The 21,382-nt window shown below is 45.5% G+C and overlaps 1 protein-coding gene across 1 annotated transcript; it reads right to left on the bottom strand.

Moving 5' to 3' along the window:
* Positions 1–1,363: 1,363 nt before the first annotated feature.
* On the bottom strand, positions 1,364–2,373 carry LOC123154319 (NDR1/HIN1-like protein 3). The gene has a single exon (XM_044573078.1). It carries the CDS (start codon positions 2,201–2,203, stop codon positions 1,571–1,573), a length of 633 nt encoding a protein of 210 aa, XP_044429013.1. The 5' UTR covers positions 2,204–2,373; the 3' UTR covers positions 1,364–1,570.
* Positions 2,374–21,382: the final 19,009 nt, after the last annotated feature.

Raw genomic sequence — 21,382 nt, 5'->3', positions numbered from 1 at the left:
AACCGCGTGTGTAACCGTGATGGTCTCTTCTCGGCAGAGTCCGGGAAGTGAACACGGTGTTGGAGTTATGCTTGACGTAGGTCGCTCTAGGATCACTTCTTGATCATAGATTTTCGACCGTGCTTTAGCCTTCTCTTCTCTCTCTCATTTGCGTATGTTAGCCACCATATATGCTAGTCGCTTGCTGCAGCTCCACCTCATACCTTTACCTTACCCATAAGTTTAAATAGTCTTGATCGCGAGGGTGTGAGATTGCTGAGTCCCCGTGACTCACAGATACTTCCAAAACCAGCTTGCAGGTGCCGATGAGTCCGTGCAGATGACGCAACCAAGCTCAAGGAGGAGCTCGATGAAGATCTTGTCCTTTGTGTTGTTTCGTTCTAGTTGATCAGTAGTGGAGCCCAATCGGGACAATTGGGGATCTGTGTAGTATTTGGGGTAGTCTTCTTTTATTTTGGTTTCGTAGTCGGATCTTGATTGTATTTGGTTGATGTAATGCTTTATTCATGTAATTGTGTGAAGTGGCGATTGTAAGCCAACTATGTATCTCTTTCCCTTATGTATTACATGGGTTGTGTGAAGATTACCTCACTTGCGACATTGCTTTCAATGCGGTTATGCCTCTAAGTTGTGCTTCGACACGTGGGAGATATAGCCGCATCGAGGGCGTTACAATTTTCTAGTTTGGAGTTATTGTTTTCTTCTTGTATGTGTTGTGAATTGGGAGGTATCTTCGCGCACACGCAGAGCTGACAACCTCCCACCCTTGCTTAGCGTTCCACTTTTGACCCTGATTTGGAGAATGGGCCCGGCCATGAAGAATGGATTTTGTATTTTCTAAATAGGAGAACTGGTCCCCCTAAACAAGGAGCTCCAAAACACTACTGAGTTATATGGTGTCTGATTACTCATTAAATTCAGAGCAAATTGAAAGCGTTAACTAGAATCATTTTCCTTTTGCATTGCAGAAGAAATGTTCATGATGAATGTAGACCCTAGTTAGTATCCCCGAAGTTTGCACTATGAGGGATTGTTTGTCTTCCAACAATGCCTTCTTCCTGTTTTCAAGAATACAGACCGATCCAGACACGTAAAAAATTCTCAGCATCGAGGTAAAGATGAGATTCAGTATATAATTCGGCGAATGCTTTCTCTTGTATAAAAAGAGCGTCGGCTTGGAAGAAGAAAATGTGTATACACTTCTATTGCATCCAGTACCTATGTACATACGTATTGTAGTAGTACGTACTTACAACTTATACAACTACAAATGGATGTCCATTTGGAGGGAACAGATCAAACAATCAATTAATTAACTATTACTCTGCATATAACTATATACGTATTATGAGCGAGGACATGGTGAAGAGATCATTTTTTATGAAAGCGATCCAAATTTATACTTACTACAGATTAAGCGATCAGGGAAACATGCTCAATTGTCAACAAAGGTGATTAATTAACCAAGATGCATGGGAGAATGGTAGACTATATTCAGATCTAACTACTACAGATTTAATTAACTACTAACAACATGTAATCAACTGGCAATCTGAATCGCCTGAATCAATCAGAACCAGACGCGGCATTCGACGGGGTGGAACTCCTGCGGGCCGTCGGCGGCGGGTGCGGAGGCGTTCCGTCGGTGGATGTTGAGAGGGCAGTCAACCCTGGGCTTTGGCCCCGGCACCCTGAAGGCCCACACCTTGAGCTTCATCTTGGCGCTGAGCTTGATGTCGACTGAGAAGGAGGCGTGGTCGATGGCCTCCTTGCGGAACCCCGCGGCGGCGACCCCGCCCTCGAGCGGGTGATCGCCAGCGAAGGCCAGCGGCAGGACGGTGGTCTCGCCGGTGTCCTGGTAGAAGTCCGGGAGGTCGGCGCGGGTGCCCTGGTAGTAGGCCTCGGCGACGACGGACTGGTAGTGGATGGCGATCCGGGAGTTAGGGTTGCGGACGGAGAGCGCGACAGAGAGGTTGTAGCGGAGGATCCAGGTGCTCGGCGTGAGGGTGAAGTCGTTGAGGTCGGCGGACGCGACGGTAGCTTGGATGAGGTGCGGTCGGAAGAGGAGATAGAGGGCGAGCACGACGACGCCAGCGATGACGAGGATGGTGGCGAGGACGCTGAAGATGCAGCTCAGCAGGCCGCAGAAGAGGCACCGGCACGGGCAGCACAGCCACGACGACACGGTGCTCGTCTTGCCCATCGATCGGTTGGTTCCTTCAGGCGGCCGGCCAACTCGGTCGATCGAGGTCTTGTGATTCTAGCTAGCTGGTGAAGAAACCAATGAGAGGATGTTTCATGGCGATTGGTGTAGGGCAGATCGAGACAGACAGGCAGGTGGTAGCTAGTGGTCGGAGGCACACTCGCAGATCGCCACTTTTGTAGGAGAGGAGTGTACCTGTGATCGTGCATGCAAGACCAGGAGACAAGAGAGGTTTCAGAGCTTGCGTTGGCCGGGTCTTCTGTTCGTGCTCGTGCATGCGCGCGCTGCGTCTTGTTTTTTCTTTCCTTGAGTGGACGCGTGCTCTCTGTCTCTTTTTTTTTCCGAGAGAGTATGCCAAAGACGTACGGAGTACTATATTTTGACAGAAGACAGAGAAGAATTATAAAAGGTTACCTATCGCTGCGAACAACAAAGTGCAGTGCAAACATCACACCCAACCTAATTCGAAAAAAAGTCACCGCACACATTACAAACACAACGAGAACATCAAAGCCGCGTCTCTACCAAGGCCAATCACCCTGAATAGCAACAATTTCAACCGGACTTCCCTTGCCAATGCATCAACCACCCTTGAATGCCGACGGGACATGGCGAGTGGGTGGCGGGACTCGGTTGGTCTAGAGTAAGCCATCGTCTTGGAGTCACCGGCATCGACATACATTGCGCCAACGAACCTCTACTCGGACAAGCAACACACACCGAACAACCGCACCACATAACCTTCAAGCCATGTCTCCACACATGATGCTCCCAACAAAGGAACGATGCCCAGACGCGGCCATTGCCGGTCCAAGACGTAGGCTTTCGCTCGGAGACAACTGTCCAATAAAGAAGGGGGAAGATGCTGACACACCGTAGTGACGCCTCTAAAGAGGGGAACGACACCCACATGCGCAAGATGTGAGCATGGTTGCAGCATAATATGAATGAACCTTTGCGAGGCATGTATTGCGGTCTATGCCGACAATGCGTGATGAGCGTGTTCGCTGGATGCCAAGTGAGGCCACTAACACGAGGACCATTTTTGCGGGGCTAGTTTATGACGAGGTGACATCGGAGGAACGGCAACTCATGTTTCCATGCCGCATGGTTCCACAAATCGGGCCGAAGTGGTCAAACCACCGCTCACTGTATTTAGGGAGAACTCATGGGATATTGTAAAGTGGGCGCTGACCTAGAGTGGTGAATGATCGACACATTGGAAGTTGGAACTGCCTTGTAGAACCGAATACATATGTCGATGAGTAGCCAAAGCCATGGATCTTGGATTAATACCCGTGCCTGGTGTCCCGGTGCCCCCAACCCATGGATCATGGATCTTGGATGAATACATATATCATGGATCATGGATCTTGGATTAATACCCAAGCCATGGATCATGGATCTTGGATGAATACATGTAACTGGTAGTTTGATTAAAGAAACGACAAAATTAAACATAAAGAGTTGAGAGTTAATTAAAAGAGAAAAAACACAAGCATAGTTTAAGAACGAAGAGAAGTCGGACAGGTGTGCTTGAGGGAAAAAGAAAGGACACATTATAGAACAAATAAGATGTGGCCACTCAGTCGAACACTTTGTCGTTGAAAGTTAAAGTGAAAAGAAAAAGAAAAATCACACAAAAAGACCGACCGTATACAAACCCCCTACACAGAAACAAACAGACGCAAAAAAAGGCACAAAAATGCAGCCCTTTAGCAAGTGCAGCAAACAAATCACATGCCCAACCAGCCATGCGTTACTTTGCCTCATTATATACAAAAAATATATTTTGGGCCATGCGTTACTTTGCCTCATTATATACAAAAAATATATTTTGGGCAATCGTGGCGCTAGAAATGTGAAACCGGGACACTAAAACATTAAAAAGTTACATAAAAAATGGTACAAAACAAAAATATTAACTTATTGGAAATTTGCTTAATGCACGTTTCACATTGAAAAAGATAGTGCAACTAGACAATAAAAAGAAGAAAAGAATAAGTGAACAGCAAAAACAAGAATAAAGAAGCAATGATAGATGATATATTTTAGTAGATGCATAAAATTATGAAGAAGAAAAAATAAAAAGTAGAAGTGAAGTAACACATAAATTAGGCAACAACAAAAAAGCAGAAATTTTCAAGTAAAACGGGACAGTCACTTGCACATAAGGAAAACCACCCATGCTTCAAAGAGAGTACGCAGAGTGGAGTGTATGTGACAAGACCCCTTCCCCTTCCTAAGTCACGGCCAGTAATGTGCACAAGCACCTCCAAGGCTGTGATTGTAATTTATCTCATCTCAGGGTGTTTTATGCAAATGCACTTGGACTTCTGTCCTCTCTTTGTCTCGTCAGGGACTGCATGTGTCGTAACTTTGACAAATATTAAAACATGTGGTTACCATTTCAAAAAAAAAACTTCCCCTTCTGTCTCTCTCTTCAATTGTAAAAGTTTACAAAAGAAAAGAAAAGGAACAAAAAGCTAACAACAAAAATCTTCACATGTTTTTCCTTTTTTTCAATAATTTGGGATATCAAAAAAGTTGCTAATTTTAATAAAACTATCATGATTTCAAAAAAATATTCATGATTACAGAAAAATGCTCTGGAATTCAAAAGTTGTTCACGAATTTGTAAAAAATGTTAACAAACTTAAAAAATGTTCATAATTTTTAAAAAATTCACGATTCAAAAAATTGTTTGCTAATTCAAAAAATCTTCACTAATTCGGAAAAACAGTTCACGATTCAAAAAAATGTTCACTAATTCGAAAAATGTTCACGAATTTGAAAAACATGTTCACGATTCAAAAAAAATGTTCGCTGATTCTAAAAATGTTCACGAATTTGAAAAAAAGTTCATGATTTCGAAAAGATAATCTTTAGTTTTATAATGTTCATTATTTCAAAAAAATAATCATGAGTTGAAAAACATGTGCATGACTTAAGAGAATGTTTCACAAATTAAAAAAATGTTCACAAATTTAATAAAAATATTCATGAGTTTTAAAAAATGTTCAAATTTTAAAAAAATGTTCATGATTTAATAGTAAAGAATTAGTAAAAATAAAACCACAATTTTGGAAAAAATGTTGATCATTCCAAAAAAATACGATTTTAAAAATAAACCACGAATTAATAGATTTTCAGAAATTGAAAAACAAGAATAAAAATGAAAACATAAAAGTAAAGAAAAAATGAGAAGAAAACAGAAAAAGAAAAAGAAAAAAAGGAAAAAGGAAAAAGGAAAAGAAAAAAAGGAAAGAAAACAGAAAAACCCAGTTCGGGGAAGGTTCTAGAACCTTCCCAAAACTGGTTGGGGCTGAAACCCCAAAATGGGCTAGCCCATAAAACAACAGCGCGCGAGGTGGGGGGGGGTACGCGCTACCTTGCTCGCCGGCGTGGTATGCGCTATATAGGAACCCACAGACCAAACAACGAAACGGGAAAGAAAAACAGGCCAGACGCAGGTTTTAACAGGCTGAATTGAGACAAAAACGCTGAGCTGCGCGAAGTCTCAGTCGACTGATTTTTAGGAGCTCTGATCTGGAAAACTGAAACCATGGAGAGGAAGTTCATGGCCAGGCCAGGAAGATTGGTGATGGTCAGCTGTATTTAACTGCGACTGCTGCTTATTTCCTTACCAATTCGTTTCTGAGTGCTTGGGCCATTAAGAAGATTGATAAATACGAAGAAACTTTCTCTGGTTTAGCGAGGAGGAGGCTCACGGCGGCAAATGTCTGGTTAGCTGGAGCAAAGTTTGTATGCCCAAGAAGTTTGGAGGTTCAGGTGCTAAAAGATCTAAAATGTTTTGGCAGAGCCCTTAGGGTAAGATGGTCATGGTTTGTCTGCGACGTCATTCATCAACCTTGCAAAGGATCCCAGGTGCCCTGTTACAGTACTGACGTGCAACTATTCTATGCCTGCCCAAAAATCACGCTCGGAGATGGCGCCAGGACTAGTTTCCAGGAGTGAATAGCATAAAACTATCACTTTTCATGCTAGGGTTCCAAAAAAAACCATCACATTTTTGTTTGTGACTGATACCTACCACTTTTCTCGTCAGTTGTCTCAAAAAACCCAAATTGCCAGTTGCTAGCATTTTAAACCGTAACGGTCCGGGCCCGCCTGTCAGGCCACGGCAGCGCCACGCTTGACGGTGAGGCCGTTAACGGCCGTTACTCCGACCAACCGGTGCGGTCAGACCGCACCCGCTCGCTCGCTCATTAAGTCGTCTCCCTCTCTCTCACTCTGCTCCCCTGCCCGCACTCATCTCTCTGCTCTCACTCTCACTCTCCTCTTTGCTCTTCAACGCCGGCGGCGACTTGCACAGTGGAAGCTCCACCGCTTCCATGCCTTCCTGGAATGACGGGGATACGAACTCAGAGGATGAGTGCGACATCACAAGCATGGACATGGCTCTTTGGGTAAGTTTTTTGATCTGCTAAGCTAGGGTTAGGGTTCATCTAGGAGCTAGATTAGGTTAGGGTTCATCTTGGTGAGCTAGGGTAAGCTTTGGTTACTGTTATTTAGTAGGCAGGGTTATGGTTGCTGTTTGAGCTAGGTTTATGTATGCTTCAAAACTAGGGTTAGGGTTCTTGTTGGGTTGGGGAATTAATTTTCAATCTATGTCTGGTTCTGTGGGCTAAGGTGATTTTGTTGATGTGTTCATGCAGGAGATCCCTGACACCACCGTGGAGCCTCTTTTATGTGGCCAGCGGGAGCTTTCTGAACCCACCTGCATGATGCACCACATGAGGCCAATTAAGTGTGTGGCATTTGAAGGAACCTTAACTAGAAGGCGTTTCTATGGTTGTCTAGTGCAGCAGGTATAGTACCTTAATTGGAAACATTTTCTTCTGAACCCACTCATGTATTTACAAGGATGACAAGTTGTTGTTCTGAACCCACACAGTATTATGTTGACAAGTTGCTCTTCTGAACCTACACTGTATTTTTAAGGATGAACTGAAATATGCCTTGTATTAAGGTATAGAATATGCTTTTGTATAGGAAGCATATATCTGTGAATGAACATGTACAAGCAGGTTGGGTTTCAGTTATAGTTTGAGTTATATTAAACAACATATTCAGTTTAATTAAGCCTCACCTTCAGTTTCTTAGTCTGATATGATTTGTTATTATGAAATTGAGTGCACTTAGTGATGTCTATTTCAATTTTCAAATGCAGAGTGAAGGTGTTAACTGTGGTGTTACTGAGTGGGTTGACTAGCCCTGGCATCCAATTCTTCAGAATTGCTTGTCCAGGTTGTGGGACATGTTCCATGAACAGAATTGTGGCAGGGTAATTGACAAGCAGAAGTATGAGAAGCATTTGGCCAAGCTTAGGACTGGAAATGACGAGATGTGCATTGAGTACACAAAGCTCGTCCAAGATGTATCCAAGATGTTTGATTGGCAGGATGGTAGGGTAGACCACATGGATTACCAGAAGGCAGTCGAGGAGGAAGAATTGGAGAAGAAGAAGAAAGAGGTAGAAGAGAGTGCTAGGTTGGAGGTTCAGATGGAGAAGCTCAAACTTGCCACGGAACAGAGGTGCGTTTTACAGAGTCAAGCCGACATTATCAAGAACACCGGGAAGGCAATGAAGGAGGTTGAACAGGAGAGAGATTTGCTTAAGATAGAGAAGGCCAAGCTTGAGCATGTGGTGAATGAGCTGCTGAATGATGGGCATGCAAGCAAGGAGAAACTTGAGAAAATAAAGGCCATCCTTGATTCTTGAAGTGTGTTCTGCAGATGGTGAAGTACATCTAAGGCCTTTATAAGTATGTGGCCTAACAATCTGATGTGAAGATATGTGGTGTACATTTTGGGGAATGTGAAGTTAATCAAGTCTATGTCTATGCCAATGTTAAGAACTATAGTGTATGCTGCGAGAACCTTTAATGCTAAGTTATGAAGTATGTTGTAATGAATGTTCTGCCTGTATTTGAACCTCTTATGCTATGTTATGGAGTCAGTGATAAGCACTGCTGGACTATGCTATGTGTTTTTTTAATCTTTATAAGCTAGTTGAAGTGTGTTTATTAGTGCTTTGTACCTGGGCTTTTTGGCCCAGTTATGTTTACAAACCTAGGCCTAGTAAATAGCCTCTCCACTGCTCATAAATAGCCTCCTCCACCCACCGTTCTCTCTGTCCAGAACCCAGCCGCCACAGCCCACCTGTAGAAACCCTAGATGGATCCAGAGCTTGGGGAGGTGACAGATGAGGAAGAGGAGGCAATGGAGGCAGTGGATGTGAGGAGGCAAAGGGCTCGCCGTGCGGTGCCCAACCCATCAGCTTGGGAGCTGGAGTTCAAGAGGAGGCTGGCAGACAAGATATTGGAGAAGTACAACCCAGATGAGTTCATAGTTCTTGTCCCCGGCGGCAGGCGCAAGATCTCACGGAAGATCATCAGGTGGGCTAGGGCACAGGCAGTACTCGCTCCTCACCCTTCTACCAGAGCAAAGTGGCGCCGTTTCTTCCATCGTTACGATTGAGAGTTGTTTCTAGTAGTTATTTTAAGTATGAATGAGAGTTTGAGCTTTGTATCCCTTCCATTTCTGTACAACTCTTTCTATGAAAGAATGTTTGAATGGTGGAATCTGTTGGAAATATGCCCTAGCAGCAATAATAAAATGGTTATTATTATATTTCTTTGTTCATGATAATTGTCTATTGTTCATGCTATAATTGTGTTATCCAGAAATCGTAATACATGTGTGAATACATAGACCACAACACGTCCCTAGTGAGCCTCTAGTTGACTAGCTCGTTGATCAAAAGATAGTCATGGTTTCCTGACTATGGACATTGAATGTCATTGATAACGGGATCACATCATTAGGAGAATGATGTGATGGACAAGACCCAATCCTAAGCATAGCTCAAAGATCGTGTAGTTCGTTTGCTGTAGCTTTTCCGAATGTCAAGTATCATTTCCTTAGACCATGAGAGTGTGCAACTCCCGGATACCTTAGGAGTGCCTTAGGTGTACCAAACGTCACATCGTAACTGGATGACTATAAAGGTACATTACAGGTATCTCCGAAAGCGTCTGTTGGGTTGGCACGAATCGAGACTGGGATTTGTCACTCCGTATGACGGAGAGGTATCTCTGGGCCCACTCGGTAATGCATCACCATAATGAGCTCAATGTGACCAAGTGGTTGATCACGGGATCATGCATTACGGCACGAGTAAAGTGACTTGCCGGTAACGAGATTGAACTAGGTATTGGGATACCGACGATCGAGTCTCGGGCAAGTAACGTACCGATTGACAAAGGGAATTGTATACAGATTGATTGAATCCTCGACATCGTGGTTCATCCGGTGAGATCATCATGGAGCATGTGGGAGCCAACATGGGTATCCAGATCCCGCTGTTAGTTATTGACCGGAGAGGCGTCTCGGTCATGTCTGCATGTCTCCCGAACCCGTAGGGTCTACACACTTAAGGTTCGGTGACGCTAGGGTTGTTGAGATATTAGCATACAGTAACCCGAAAGTTGTTCGAAGTCCCAGATGAGATTCCGGACGTCACGAGGAGTTCCAGAATGATCCGGAGGTGAAGATTCATATATAGGAAGTCAATTTTCGGCCATCGGGAAAGTTTCGGGGGTAATCGGTATTGTACCGGGACCACCGGAAGGGTCCCGGGGGTCCACCGGGTGGGGCCACCTATCCCGGAGGGCCCCATGGGCTAAAGTGGGAGGGGAAACAGCCCCTAGTGGGCTGGTGCGCCCCCCTTGGGCCTCCCCCTGCGCCTAGGGTTGGAAACCCTAGGGGTGGGGGCGCCACCCTTGCCTTGGGGGGCAAGGCACCTGTCGGTGTCAAAACCGGCGGATCTCGGGTAGGGGTCCCGAACTGTGCGTCTAGGCCAGATGGTAACAGGAGGCAAGGGACACGAAGTTTTACCCAGGTTCGGGCCCTCTCGATGGAGGTAAAACCCTATGTCCTGCTTGATTAATATTGATGATATGGGTAGTACAAGAGTAGATCTACCATGAGATCAGAGAGGCTAAACCCTAGAAGCTAGCCTGTGGTATGATTGTTGATGTGTATGTTGTCCTATGGACTAAAACCCTTCGGTTTATATAGACACCGGAGAGGGTTAGGGTTACATAGAGTCGGTTACAATGGTAGGAGATCTAAACGCCCGTATCGCCAAGCTTGCCTTCCACGCCAAGGAAAGTCCCTCCCGGACACGGGACGGAGTCTTCAATCTTGTATCTTCATAGTCCAGCAGTCCGGCTGAAGGTATAGTTCGGCTATCCGAACACCCCCTAATCCAGGACTCCCTCAGCACCCCTTGGCCGCCGCCCCCTAGGAGATTGGATCTCCTAGGGCTGGCGCCCCCCTAGGCACCCTATATATAGTGGGGGGAGGGAGGACAGCCGCACCTAAGCCCCTGGCCTCTCCCTCTCCCTCCCGTGACACTCCTCCGTCTCCCTGTGCTTGGCGAAGCCCTACCGAGATCACCGTTGCTTCCACCACCACGCCGTCGTGCTGCTGGATCTTCATCAACGACTCCATCAACCCTATTCTCTTGAACGCTTCCGCGCGCGATCTACAAGGGTATGTAGATGCACTCCTCTCTCCCTCGTTGCTAGATGACTCCATAGATTGATCTTGGTGATGCGTAGAAAATTTTAAAATTCTGCTACGTTACCCAACAGTGGCATCATGAGCTAGGTCTATGCGTAGTTACTATGCACGAGTAGAACACAAAGAAGTTGTGGGCGTCGATATTGTCAATTTGCTTGCCGTTACTAGTCTTATCTTGATTCTGCGGCATCGTGGGATGAAGCGGCCCGGACCGACCTTACACGTACGCTTACGTGAGACTGGTTCCACCGATTGACATGCACTAGTTGCATAAGGTGGCTGGCGGGTGTCTGTCTCTCCCACTTTAGTCGGATCGGATTCGATGAACAGGGTCCTTATGAAGGGTAAATACAAATTGGCAATTCACATTGTGGTTTTGGCGTAGGTAAGAAACGTTCTTGCTAGAAACCTATAGCAGCCACGTAAAAACTTGCAACAACAATTAGAGGACATCTAGCTTGTTTTTGCAGCAAGTGTTTTGTGATGTGATATGGCCAAAGGATGTGACGAATAATATATGTGATGTATGAGATGATCATGTTCTTGTAATAGGAATCATGACTTGCATGTCGATGAGTATGACAACCGGCAGGAGCCATAGGAGTTGTCTTTATTTATTTATGACCTGCGTGTCAACATAAACATCATGTAATTACTTTACTTTATTGCTAAAGCGTTATCCATAGTAGTAGAAGTAATAGATGACGCGACAACTTCAAGAAGACACGATGATGGAGATCATGATGATGGAGATCATGGTGTCATGCCGGTGACAACGATGATCATGGAGCCCCGAAGATGGAGATCAAAAGGAGCAAATGATATTGGCCATATCATGTCACTATTTGATTGCATGTGATGTTTATCATGTTTTACATCTTATTTGCTTAGAACGACGGTAGCTTAAATAAGATGATCCCTCGTAATAATTTCAAGAAAGTGTTCCCCCTAACTGTGCACCGTTGCGAAGGTTCGTTGTTTCGAAGCACCACGTGATGATCGGGTGTGATAGATTCTAACATTCGAATACAACGGGTGTAAGCCAGATTTACACACGCAATACACTTAGGTTGACTTGACGAGCCTAGCATGTACAGACATGGCCTCGGAACACGGAACACCGAAAGGTCGAGCATGAGTCGTATAGAAGATACGATCAACATGAAGATGTTCACCGATGTTGGCTAGTCCGTCTCACGTGATGATCGGACACGGCCTAGTTAACTCAGATCATGTTTCACCTAGATGACTGGAGGGATGTCTATCTGAGTGGGAGTTCATTGAGTAATTTGATTAGATGAACTTAATTATCATGAACTTAGTCTAAAATCTTTACAATATGTCTTGTAGATCAAATGGCCCACATTGTCCTCAACTTCAACACGTTCCTAGAGAAAACCAAGCTGAAAGATGATGGCAGCAACTATACGGACTGGGTCCGGAACCTGAGGATCATCCTCATAGCTGCCAAGAAAGATTATGTCCTAGAAGCACCGCTAGGTAACGCACCTGTCCCAGAGAACCAAGACATTATGAACGCTTGGCAGCCACGTGTCGATGATTACTCCCTCGTTCAGTGCGGCATGCTTTACAGCTTAGAACCAGGGCTCCAAAAGCGTTTTGAGAGACACGGAGCATATGAGATGTTCGAAGAGCTGAAAATGGTTTTCCAAGCTCATGCCCGGGTCGAGAGATATGAAGTCTCCGACAAGTTCTTCAGCTGTAAGATGGAGGAAAATAGTTCTGTCAGTGAGCACATACTCAAAATGTCTAGGTTGCATAACCGCTTGACTCAGCTAGGAGTTAATCTCCCGGATGACGCGGTCATTGACAGAATCCTTCAGTCGCTTCCACCGAGCTACAAGAGCTTTGTGATGAACTTCAATATGCAGGGGATGGAAAAGACCATTCCTGAGGTGTATTCAATGCTGAAATCAGTAGAGGTGGAAATCAAAACGGAACATCAAGTGTTGATGGTGAATAAAACCACTAAGTTCAAGAAAGGCAAGGGTAAGAAGAACTTCAAGAAGGATGGTAAGGGAGTTGCCACGCCCGGTAAGCAAGCTGCCGGGAAGAAGCCAAAGAATGGACCCAAGCCCAAGACGGAGTGTTTTTATTGCAAGGGAAGTGGTCACTGGAAGCGGAACTGCCCCAAATACTTAGCGAACAAGAAGGCCGGCAACACTAAAGGTATATGTGATATACATGTACTTGATGTGTACCTTACCAGTACTCGTAGTAGCTCCTGGGTATTTGATACCGGTGCGGTTGCTCACATTTGTAACTCAAAGCAGGAGCTGTGGAATAAGCGGAGACTGGCAAAGGACGAGGTGACGATGTGCGTCGGGAATGGTTCCAAGGTCGATGTGATCGCCGTCGGCACGCTGCCTCTACATTTACCTACGGGATTAGTTTTAAACCTCAATAATTGTTATTTAGTGCCAGCTTTGAGCATGAACATTGTATCAGGATCTCGTTTAATTCGAGATGGCTACTCATTTAAATCCGAGAATAATGGTTGTTCTATTTATATGAGAGATATGTTTTATGGTCATGCTCCGATGGTGAATGGTTTATTCTTAATGAATCTCGAGCGTAATGCTACACATATTCATAGTGTGAATACCAAAAGATGTAAGGTTGATAATGATAGTCCCACATACTTGTGGCACTGTCGCCTTGGTCACATAGGTGTCAAACGCATGAAGAAGCTCCATGCAGATGGACTTTTAGAGTCTCTTGATTACGAATCATTTGACACGTGCAAACCATGCCTCATGGGTAAAATTACCAAGACTCCGTTCTCAGGAACAATGGAGCGAGCAACCAACTTATTGGAAATCATACATACTGATGTGTGCGGTCCAATGAGTGTTGAGGCTCACAGTGGCTATCATTATGTTCTCACCCTCACTGATGACTTGAGTAGATATGGGTATGTCTACTTAATGAAACACAAGTCTGAGACCTTTGAAAAGTTCAAGGAATTTCAGAGTGAGGTTGAGAATCAACGTGACAAGAAAATCAAGTTCTTGCGATCAGATCGTGGGGGAGAATACTTGAGTCGCGAATTTGGCACACACTTAAGAAAATGTGGAATAGTTTCACAACTCACGCCGCCTAGAACACCTCAACGTAATGGTGTGTCCGAACGTCGTAATCGCACTCTATTGGATATGGTGCGATCTATGATGTCTCTTACCGATTTACCGCTGTCATTTTGGGGCTATGCTTTAGAGACTGCCGCATTCACTTTAAATAGGGCTCCGTTGAAATCCGTTGAGACGACACCGTATGAATTATGGTTTGGAAAGAAACCTAAGCTGTCGTTTCTAAAAGTTTGGGGATGCGATGCTTATGTCAAGAAACTTCAACCTAAAAAGCTCGAACCCAAATCGTAAAAATGCGTCTTCATAGGATACCCTAAAGAAACTATTGGGTATACCTTCTACCTCGGATCCGAAGGCAAGATCTTTGTTGCCAAGAATGGGTCCTTTCTAGAGAAAGAGTTTCTCTCGAAAGAAATAAGTGGGAGGAAAGTAGAACTTGATGAAGTATTACCTCTTGAACCGGTAAGTGGCGTAGCTCAAGAAAATGTTCCTGAGGTGCCTGCACCGACTAGAGAGGAAGTTAATGATGATGATCATGAAACTTCAGATCAAGTTACTACTGAACTTCGTAGGTCCACGAGGACACGTTCCGCACCAGAGCGGTTTGGCAAGCCTATCTTGGAAATCATGTTGTTAGACAACGGTGAACCTTTGAACTATGAAGAAGCGATGGCGGGCCCGGATTCCGACAAATGGCTGGAAGCCATGAAATCCGAGATAGGATCCATGTATGAAAACAAAGTATGGACTTTGACTGACTTGCCCACTGATTGGCGAGCCATAGAAAATAAATGGATCTTTAAGAAGAAGACATACGCGAATGGTAATGTGACCATCTATAAAGCTCGGCTTGTCGCTAAGGGTTATCGACAAGTTCAAGGGGTTGACTACGACGAGACTTTCTCACCCGTAGCAAAGCTGAAGTCCGTCCAAATCATGTTAGCAATTGCCGCATTCTATGATTATGAGATATGGCAAATGGACGTCAAAACGACATTCCTTAATGGTTTCCTTCAGGAAGAATTGTATATGATGCGGCCGGAAGGTTTTGTCGATCCTAAGAATGCTGACAAGGTGTGCAAGCTCCAACGCTCGATTTATGGGCTGGTGCAAGCATCTCGGAGTTGGAACATTCGTTTTGATGAGATGATCAAAGCGTTTGGGTTTACGCAGACTTATGGAGAAGCCTGCATTTACAAGAAAGTGAGTGGGAGCTCTGTAGCATTTATCATATTGTATATGGATGACATACTGTTGATGGGAAATGATATAGAATTCTTGGAAATCATAAAGGCCTACTTGAACAAGTGTTTTCAATGAAGGACCTTGGAGAAGCTGCTTATATATTAGGCATCAAGATCAATAGAGATAGATCGAGACGCCTCATTGGTCTTTCACAGAGTATGTACCTTGACAAGATATTGAAGAAGTTCAAAATGGATCAGTCAAAGAAGGGGTTCTTGCCTGTATTGCAAGGTACGAGATTGAGCACGGCTCAATGCCCGACCACGGCAGAAGATAGAGAAAAGATGAGTGTCGTCCCCTATGCCTCGGCCATAGGGTCTATCATGTATGCTATGATGTGTACCAGACCTGATGTAAACCTTGTCGTAAGTTTGGTAGGGAGGTACCAAAGTAATCCCGGCATGGAACACTGGAAAGCGGTCAAGAGTATCCTGAAGTACCTCAAAAGGACTAAGGACATGTTTCTCATGTATGGAGGTGACGAAGAGCTCGTCGTAAAGGGTTACGTCGATGCTAGCTTCGACACAGATCTGGATTACTCTAAGTCACAAACCGGATACATGTATATTTTGAATGGTGGGGCAGTAAGTTGGTGCAGTTGCAAGCAAAGGCGTTGTTGAAGGATCTACATGTGAAGCGGAGTACATGGCAGCTTCGGAGGCAGCACAAGAAGCAGTCTAGGTGAAGGAGTTCATTACCGACCTAGGAGTCATACCCAATGCGTCGGGCCCGATGACTCTCTTCTGTGACAACACTGGAGCTATTACCCTTGCCAAGGAGCCCAGGTTTCATAGGAAGACCAGGCATATCAAGCGTCGCTTCAACTCCATTCGTGAAAGTGTTCAAAATGGAGACATAGAGATTTGTAAAGTACATACGGACCTGAATGTGGCAGATCCGTTGACTAAACCTCTCCCTAGAGAAAAACATGATCAACACCAGAACTGCATGGGTGTTCGATTCATCACAATGTAACTAGAATATTGACTCTAGTGCAAGTGGGAGACTGTTGGAAATATGCCCTAGAGGCAATAATAAAATGGTTATTATTATATTTCTTTGTTCATGATAACTGTCTATTGTTCATGCTATAATTGTGTTATCCGGAAATCGTAATACATGTGTGAATACATAGACCACAACACGTCCCTAGTGAGCCTCTAGTTGACTAGCTCGTTGATCAAAAGATAGTCATGGTTTCCTGACTATGGACATTGGATGTCATTGATAACGGGATCACATCATTAGGAGAATGATGTGATGGACAAGACCCAATCCTAAGCATAGCTCAAAGATCGTGTAGTTCGTTTCCTGTAGCTTTTCCGAATGTCAAGTATCATTTCCTTAGACCATGAGATTGTGCAACTCCCGGATACTGTAGGAGTGCCTTGGGTGTACCAAACGTCACAACGTAACTGGGTGACTATAAAGGTACATTACAGGTATCTCCGAAAGCGTCTATTGGGTTGGCACGAATCGAGACTGGGATTTGTCACTCCGTATGACGGAGAGGTATCTCTGGGCCCACTCGGTAATGCATCATCATAATGAGCTCAATGTGACCAAGTGGTTGATCATGGGATCATGCATTACGACACAAGTAAAGTGACTTGCCGGTAACGAGATTGAACTAGGTATTGGGATACCGACGATCGAGTCTCGGGCAAGTAACGTACCAATTGACAAAGGGAATTGTTTACGGATTAATTGAATCCTCGACATCGTGGTTCATCCGATGAGATCATCGTGGAGCATGTGGGAGCCAACATGGGTATCCAGATCCCGCTGTTAGTTATTTACCGGAGAGGCGTCTCGGTCATGTCTGCATGTCTCTCGAACCCGTAGGGTCTACACACTTAAGGTTCAGTGACGCTAGGGTTGTTGAGATATTAGCATACGGTAACCCGAAAGTTGTTCGGAGTCCCGGATGAGATCCCGGACGTCACGAGGAGTTCCGGAATGGTCCGGAGGTGAAGATTTATATATAGGAAGTCAAGTTTCGGCCATCGGGAAAGTCTCGGGGGTAATCGGTATTGTACCGGGACCACCGGAAGGGTCCCGAGGGTCCACCGGGTGGGGCAACCTATCCCGGAGGGCCCCATGGGCTGAAGTGGGAGGGGAACCAGCCCCTAGTGGGCTGGTGCGCCCCCCTTGGGCCTCCCCCTGCGCCTAGGGTTGGAAACCCTAGGGGTGGGGGCGCCACCCTTGCCTTGGGGGGCAAGGCACCCCTTGGCCGCCCCCCCCCCCTAGGAGATTGGATCTCCTAGGGCCGCCGCCCCCCCTAGGCACCCTATATATAGTGTGGGGGGAGGGAGGTCAGCCGCACCTAAGACCCCTGGCCTCTCCCTCTCCCTCCCGTGACACTCCTCCGTCTCCCTGCGCTTGGCGAAGCCCTGCCGAGATCACCGTTGCTTCCACCACCACGCCATCGCGCTGCTGGATCTTCATCAACCTCTCCTTCCCCCTTGCTGGATCAAGAAGGAGGAGACGTCTTCCCAACCGTACGTGTGTTGGACGCGGAGGTGCCGTCCGTTTGGCACTAGATCATCGGTGATTTGGATCACGTCGAGTACGACTCCATCAACCCCGTTCTCTTGAACGCTTCCGCGCACGATCTACAAGGGTATGTAGATGCACTCCTCTCTCCCTCATTGCTAGATGACTCCATAGATTGATCTTGGTGATGCATAGAAAATTTTAAAATTCTGCTACATTACCCAACAAAATCTATGAATGTTTGTCTGAATCTATCAATCTTTGCATCAGTGTTGTCTGAATCTATCAATCTCTATAGCACCAATGTGAAGCAGAACATAAACAATAAGAAGTCACAAACCCATATGTGGCAAATACATAGGTGGCATAATGCAAACACTCAGGTTTCGACAAGCAAATACATAGTTTTAATAATGCAAACACGCAGGTTTTAGGAAGCAAATACATAGGTTTCATAATGAAAACACTCAAGTGTCAGGAAGCAAATACATAGGTTTCAGAATGCAAACACTTAGGTTTCAGCACTCATACAGTGCAAACAAGACAGCTTTTCCAAATGTTGGAATCTTCAGTAGTTACCACTAGCAGTGAAATATGCCTTCCACTTTCCAGTTGGCTTCCTAAGCCTCTTGGACCCAATCTCCATCTCAGAGTGAGCAGCTTCCCTTGGAGCATTGAAAATGGTGTACCCCCTCCTCTGCTAGTTGTTGATGCTCTTGTGTTCTTTGCTGGAGAGGCAATGGATGAACTAGTGTTCTTGGCTGGTGAAGATGTGCTAGGAGCCCTTGTCTTCTTGGTTGCTTTGGTCTTCTTGCCAAATGCTTGGTCCAGCCATATATGCATCACAGTATTTTTCCCACTTCTTGGCCTCCTCCAATATCTTAGAGTATGTGGGTGTGATATCCCACCTACATGTCTATGTCTTCTCCCTAATCTTCTAAAACTTGATCATGAGTTTTGTCCTTATTCCTTCAAGCATTATCCTTATGGGCTTGTTCCTAACATCCAGAATCATCCTGTTGAAAACTTCACTAAGATTGTTTACAACAAGGTCTGTCTTGCATATAGTATCCATTCTATGCCTGGCCCAAGTATGGACTAGTATGTTGGACAGCCACTTCCATGCCTCCTCACTCTCTTTCTTCAATGCTTCCATGCCCAGATCATGCCCACGCTTAGTGAAAGAATATGTAGCCTGGTCTACATGTTTTTTCAATTCATCCCCTCTAAATCTAGCTGATTGGAAGTTGGCATATATGTGTCTTAAACAAAATCTTTGAGGGGAATCAGGAAATACATCCTCTATTGCATTGAGCAGACCCTGCTCAGTGATTTTGTATTAATAACTAGTGAAGTAAGTAGAGAAAGCATGTAGGTGGGATATAACTAGTGAAGTAAGTAGAGAAAAGCAGTTAAATCATGAAGAGTAGTTGTACCTTTTGCATGTCTGACATAATTGTGTAGGGCCCAAACTTGTTGCCACTACCAATTACTGTGTAAGAAACCAAGTCCAACTATTTGTCTCCTCCTTGTCAACAACACCAAATGCAATAGGGAAGATGTTGTTGTTGCCATCCCTCCCTGTTGCTGCCAGGATTTGCTGCCCAGTGCTTAGTTTGATGAAGCATCCATCAAGCCCTGCATTTTAAGCCATTAGTAAGCAACAACTGTTATGCAATCCCTATTTAAGCACTATAAAGACTAGATTTACATATGAAAGGCCTGTAACCATTTAGGAACCCGTCCTTACAAGCAAACAGACAGTAAAACATGTAATGAAACCTTGGGGTAGGTGCTGGGTGGAGTTCAAATTCCTTTGTTGTCACAACACACCTACTACCAGGGTTTGTGTCCAAAACACATTGCAGATAGTCTCTTAACTTGTAGTATTGTGTCTTGTGATCCTCTTGCACAACATCAACTGCTTTCCTCCTTGCCCTGTAGGGCAAACTTTTTGGAGCATGTACTCCAAATTTCTTTTTTGTATAACTCGGTATAGTCTCAACACCTGCACCAGGATTGGATCTTACAGTATCATTAACAGCCTTTGCGACCCACTTCATGGTAACCTTTGTGTTCTCTCCACTTGCTCCACAGGTGTGATCAGGATTCATCGTATTGATGCTAAAGGTTGACTCATAGGCAATCCTAGAAGCAGTAATATAAAACTCACAACTATGCTTTCTATTTGAGCACTAGGCTATGATCCTACTTGGATCATTCCTATGGTACTCAAAGTTCCTCAGTGTCCTAACATGGTAGTTTCTCAATGCTTCTCTAAACTCTACCACATTCAGAAAACACAAATGAATCCTAAACTGTTCATGTGCATCAGGCCTAGAGGAATCGTACCATATTCTCTCCTTCTTCTGTTGGGGAACGTAGCAGAAATTCAAAATTTTCTACGCATCACCAAGATCAATCTATGGAGAAGTCTAGCAACGAGGGAAGGAGAGTGCATCTACGTACCCTTGTAGATCACTAAGCGGAAGCGTTCAAGTGAACGGGGTTGATGGAGTCGTACTCGTCGTGATCCAAATCACCGATGATCCTAGTGCCGAACGGACGGCACCTCCATGTTCAACACACGTACAGCCCGGTGATGCCTCATACGCCTTGATCCAGCAAGGGGAGAAGAAGAGGTTGGGGAAGACTCCATCCAGCAGCAGCACGACTGCGTCGTGGTGGTGAAGGAGCGTGGGACTCCAGCAGGGCTTCGCCAAGCACTACGAGAGATGAGGAGGGAGAGGGGTAGGGCTGCGCCAACAGGGAGAGCAAATCACATGTGTTGGGCAGCCCCAAACCTCAAGTATATATAGGGGGAGGGGAGGGGCTGCGCCCCTACCTAGGGTTCCCTCCCTAGGGGTGGCGGCCAGCCCTAGATCCCATCTAGGGGGCGGCCAAGGGGGGAGAGAGGGGGGTGCACCACTAGGTGGGCCTTAGGCCCATCTGAGCCTATGGTTTGCCCCCTTCCCCTCTTGGAGGCGCCTTGGGCCTTGGTGGGAGGCGCCCCAGCCCACCTAGGGGCTGGTCCCTTCCCACTATTGGCCCATGTAGGCCTCCGGGGCTGGTGGCCCCACCTGGTGGACCCCCGGACCCCTCCGGTGGTCCCGGTACACTACCTGTGATGCCCAGAATACTTCCGGTGGCCAAAACCATACTTCCTATATATCAATCTTTACCTCCAGACCATTCCGGAACTCCTCGTGACGTCCGGGATCTCATCCGAGACTCCGAACAACATTCGGTAACCGCGTACATACTTTCCCTATAACCCTAGCGTCATCGAACCTTAAGTGTGGAGACCCTACGGGTTCGGAAGTCATGCAGACATGGCCGAGACAACTCTCCGGTCAATAACCAACAGCGGGATCTGGATACCCATGTTGGCTCCCACATGCTCCACGATGATCTCATCGGATGAACCACGATGTCAAGGACTTAATCAATCCCGTATACAATTCCCTTTGTCTAGCGGTACGATACTTGCCCGAGATTCGATCGTCGGTATCCCAATACCTTGTTCAATCTCGTTACCGGCAAGTCTCTTTACTCGTTCCATAACACATCATCCCGTGATCAACTCCTTGATCACATTGTGCACATTATGATGATGTCCTACCGAGTGGGCCCAAAGATACCTCTCCGTTTACACGGAGTGACAAATCCCAGTCTCGATTCGTGCCAACCCAACAGACACTTTCGGAGATACCTG

This window comes from Triticum aestivum, chromosome 7A (genome assembly GCF_018294505.1).
Source record: "Triticum aestivum cultivar Chinese Spring chromosome 7A, IWGSC CS RefSeq v2.1, whole genome shotgun sequence".
In the NCBI taxonomy this organism is placed as follows: Eukaryota; Viridiplantae; Streptophyta; class Magnoliopsida; order Poales; family Poaceae; genus Triticum; species Triticum aestivum.
The sequence above is the reverse complement of the archived record's forward strand: the minus strand, read 5'-3'. Positions and strand labels throughout refer to the sequence as shown.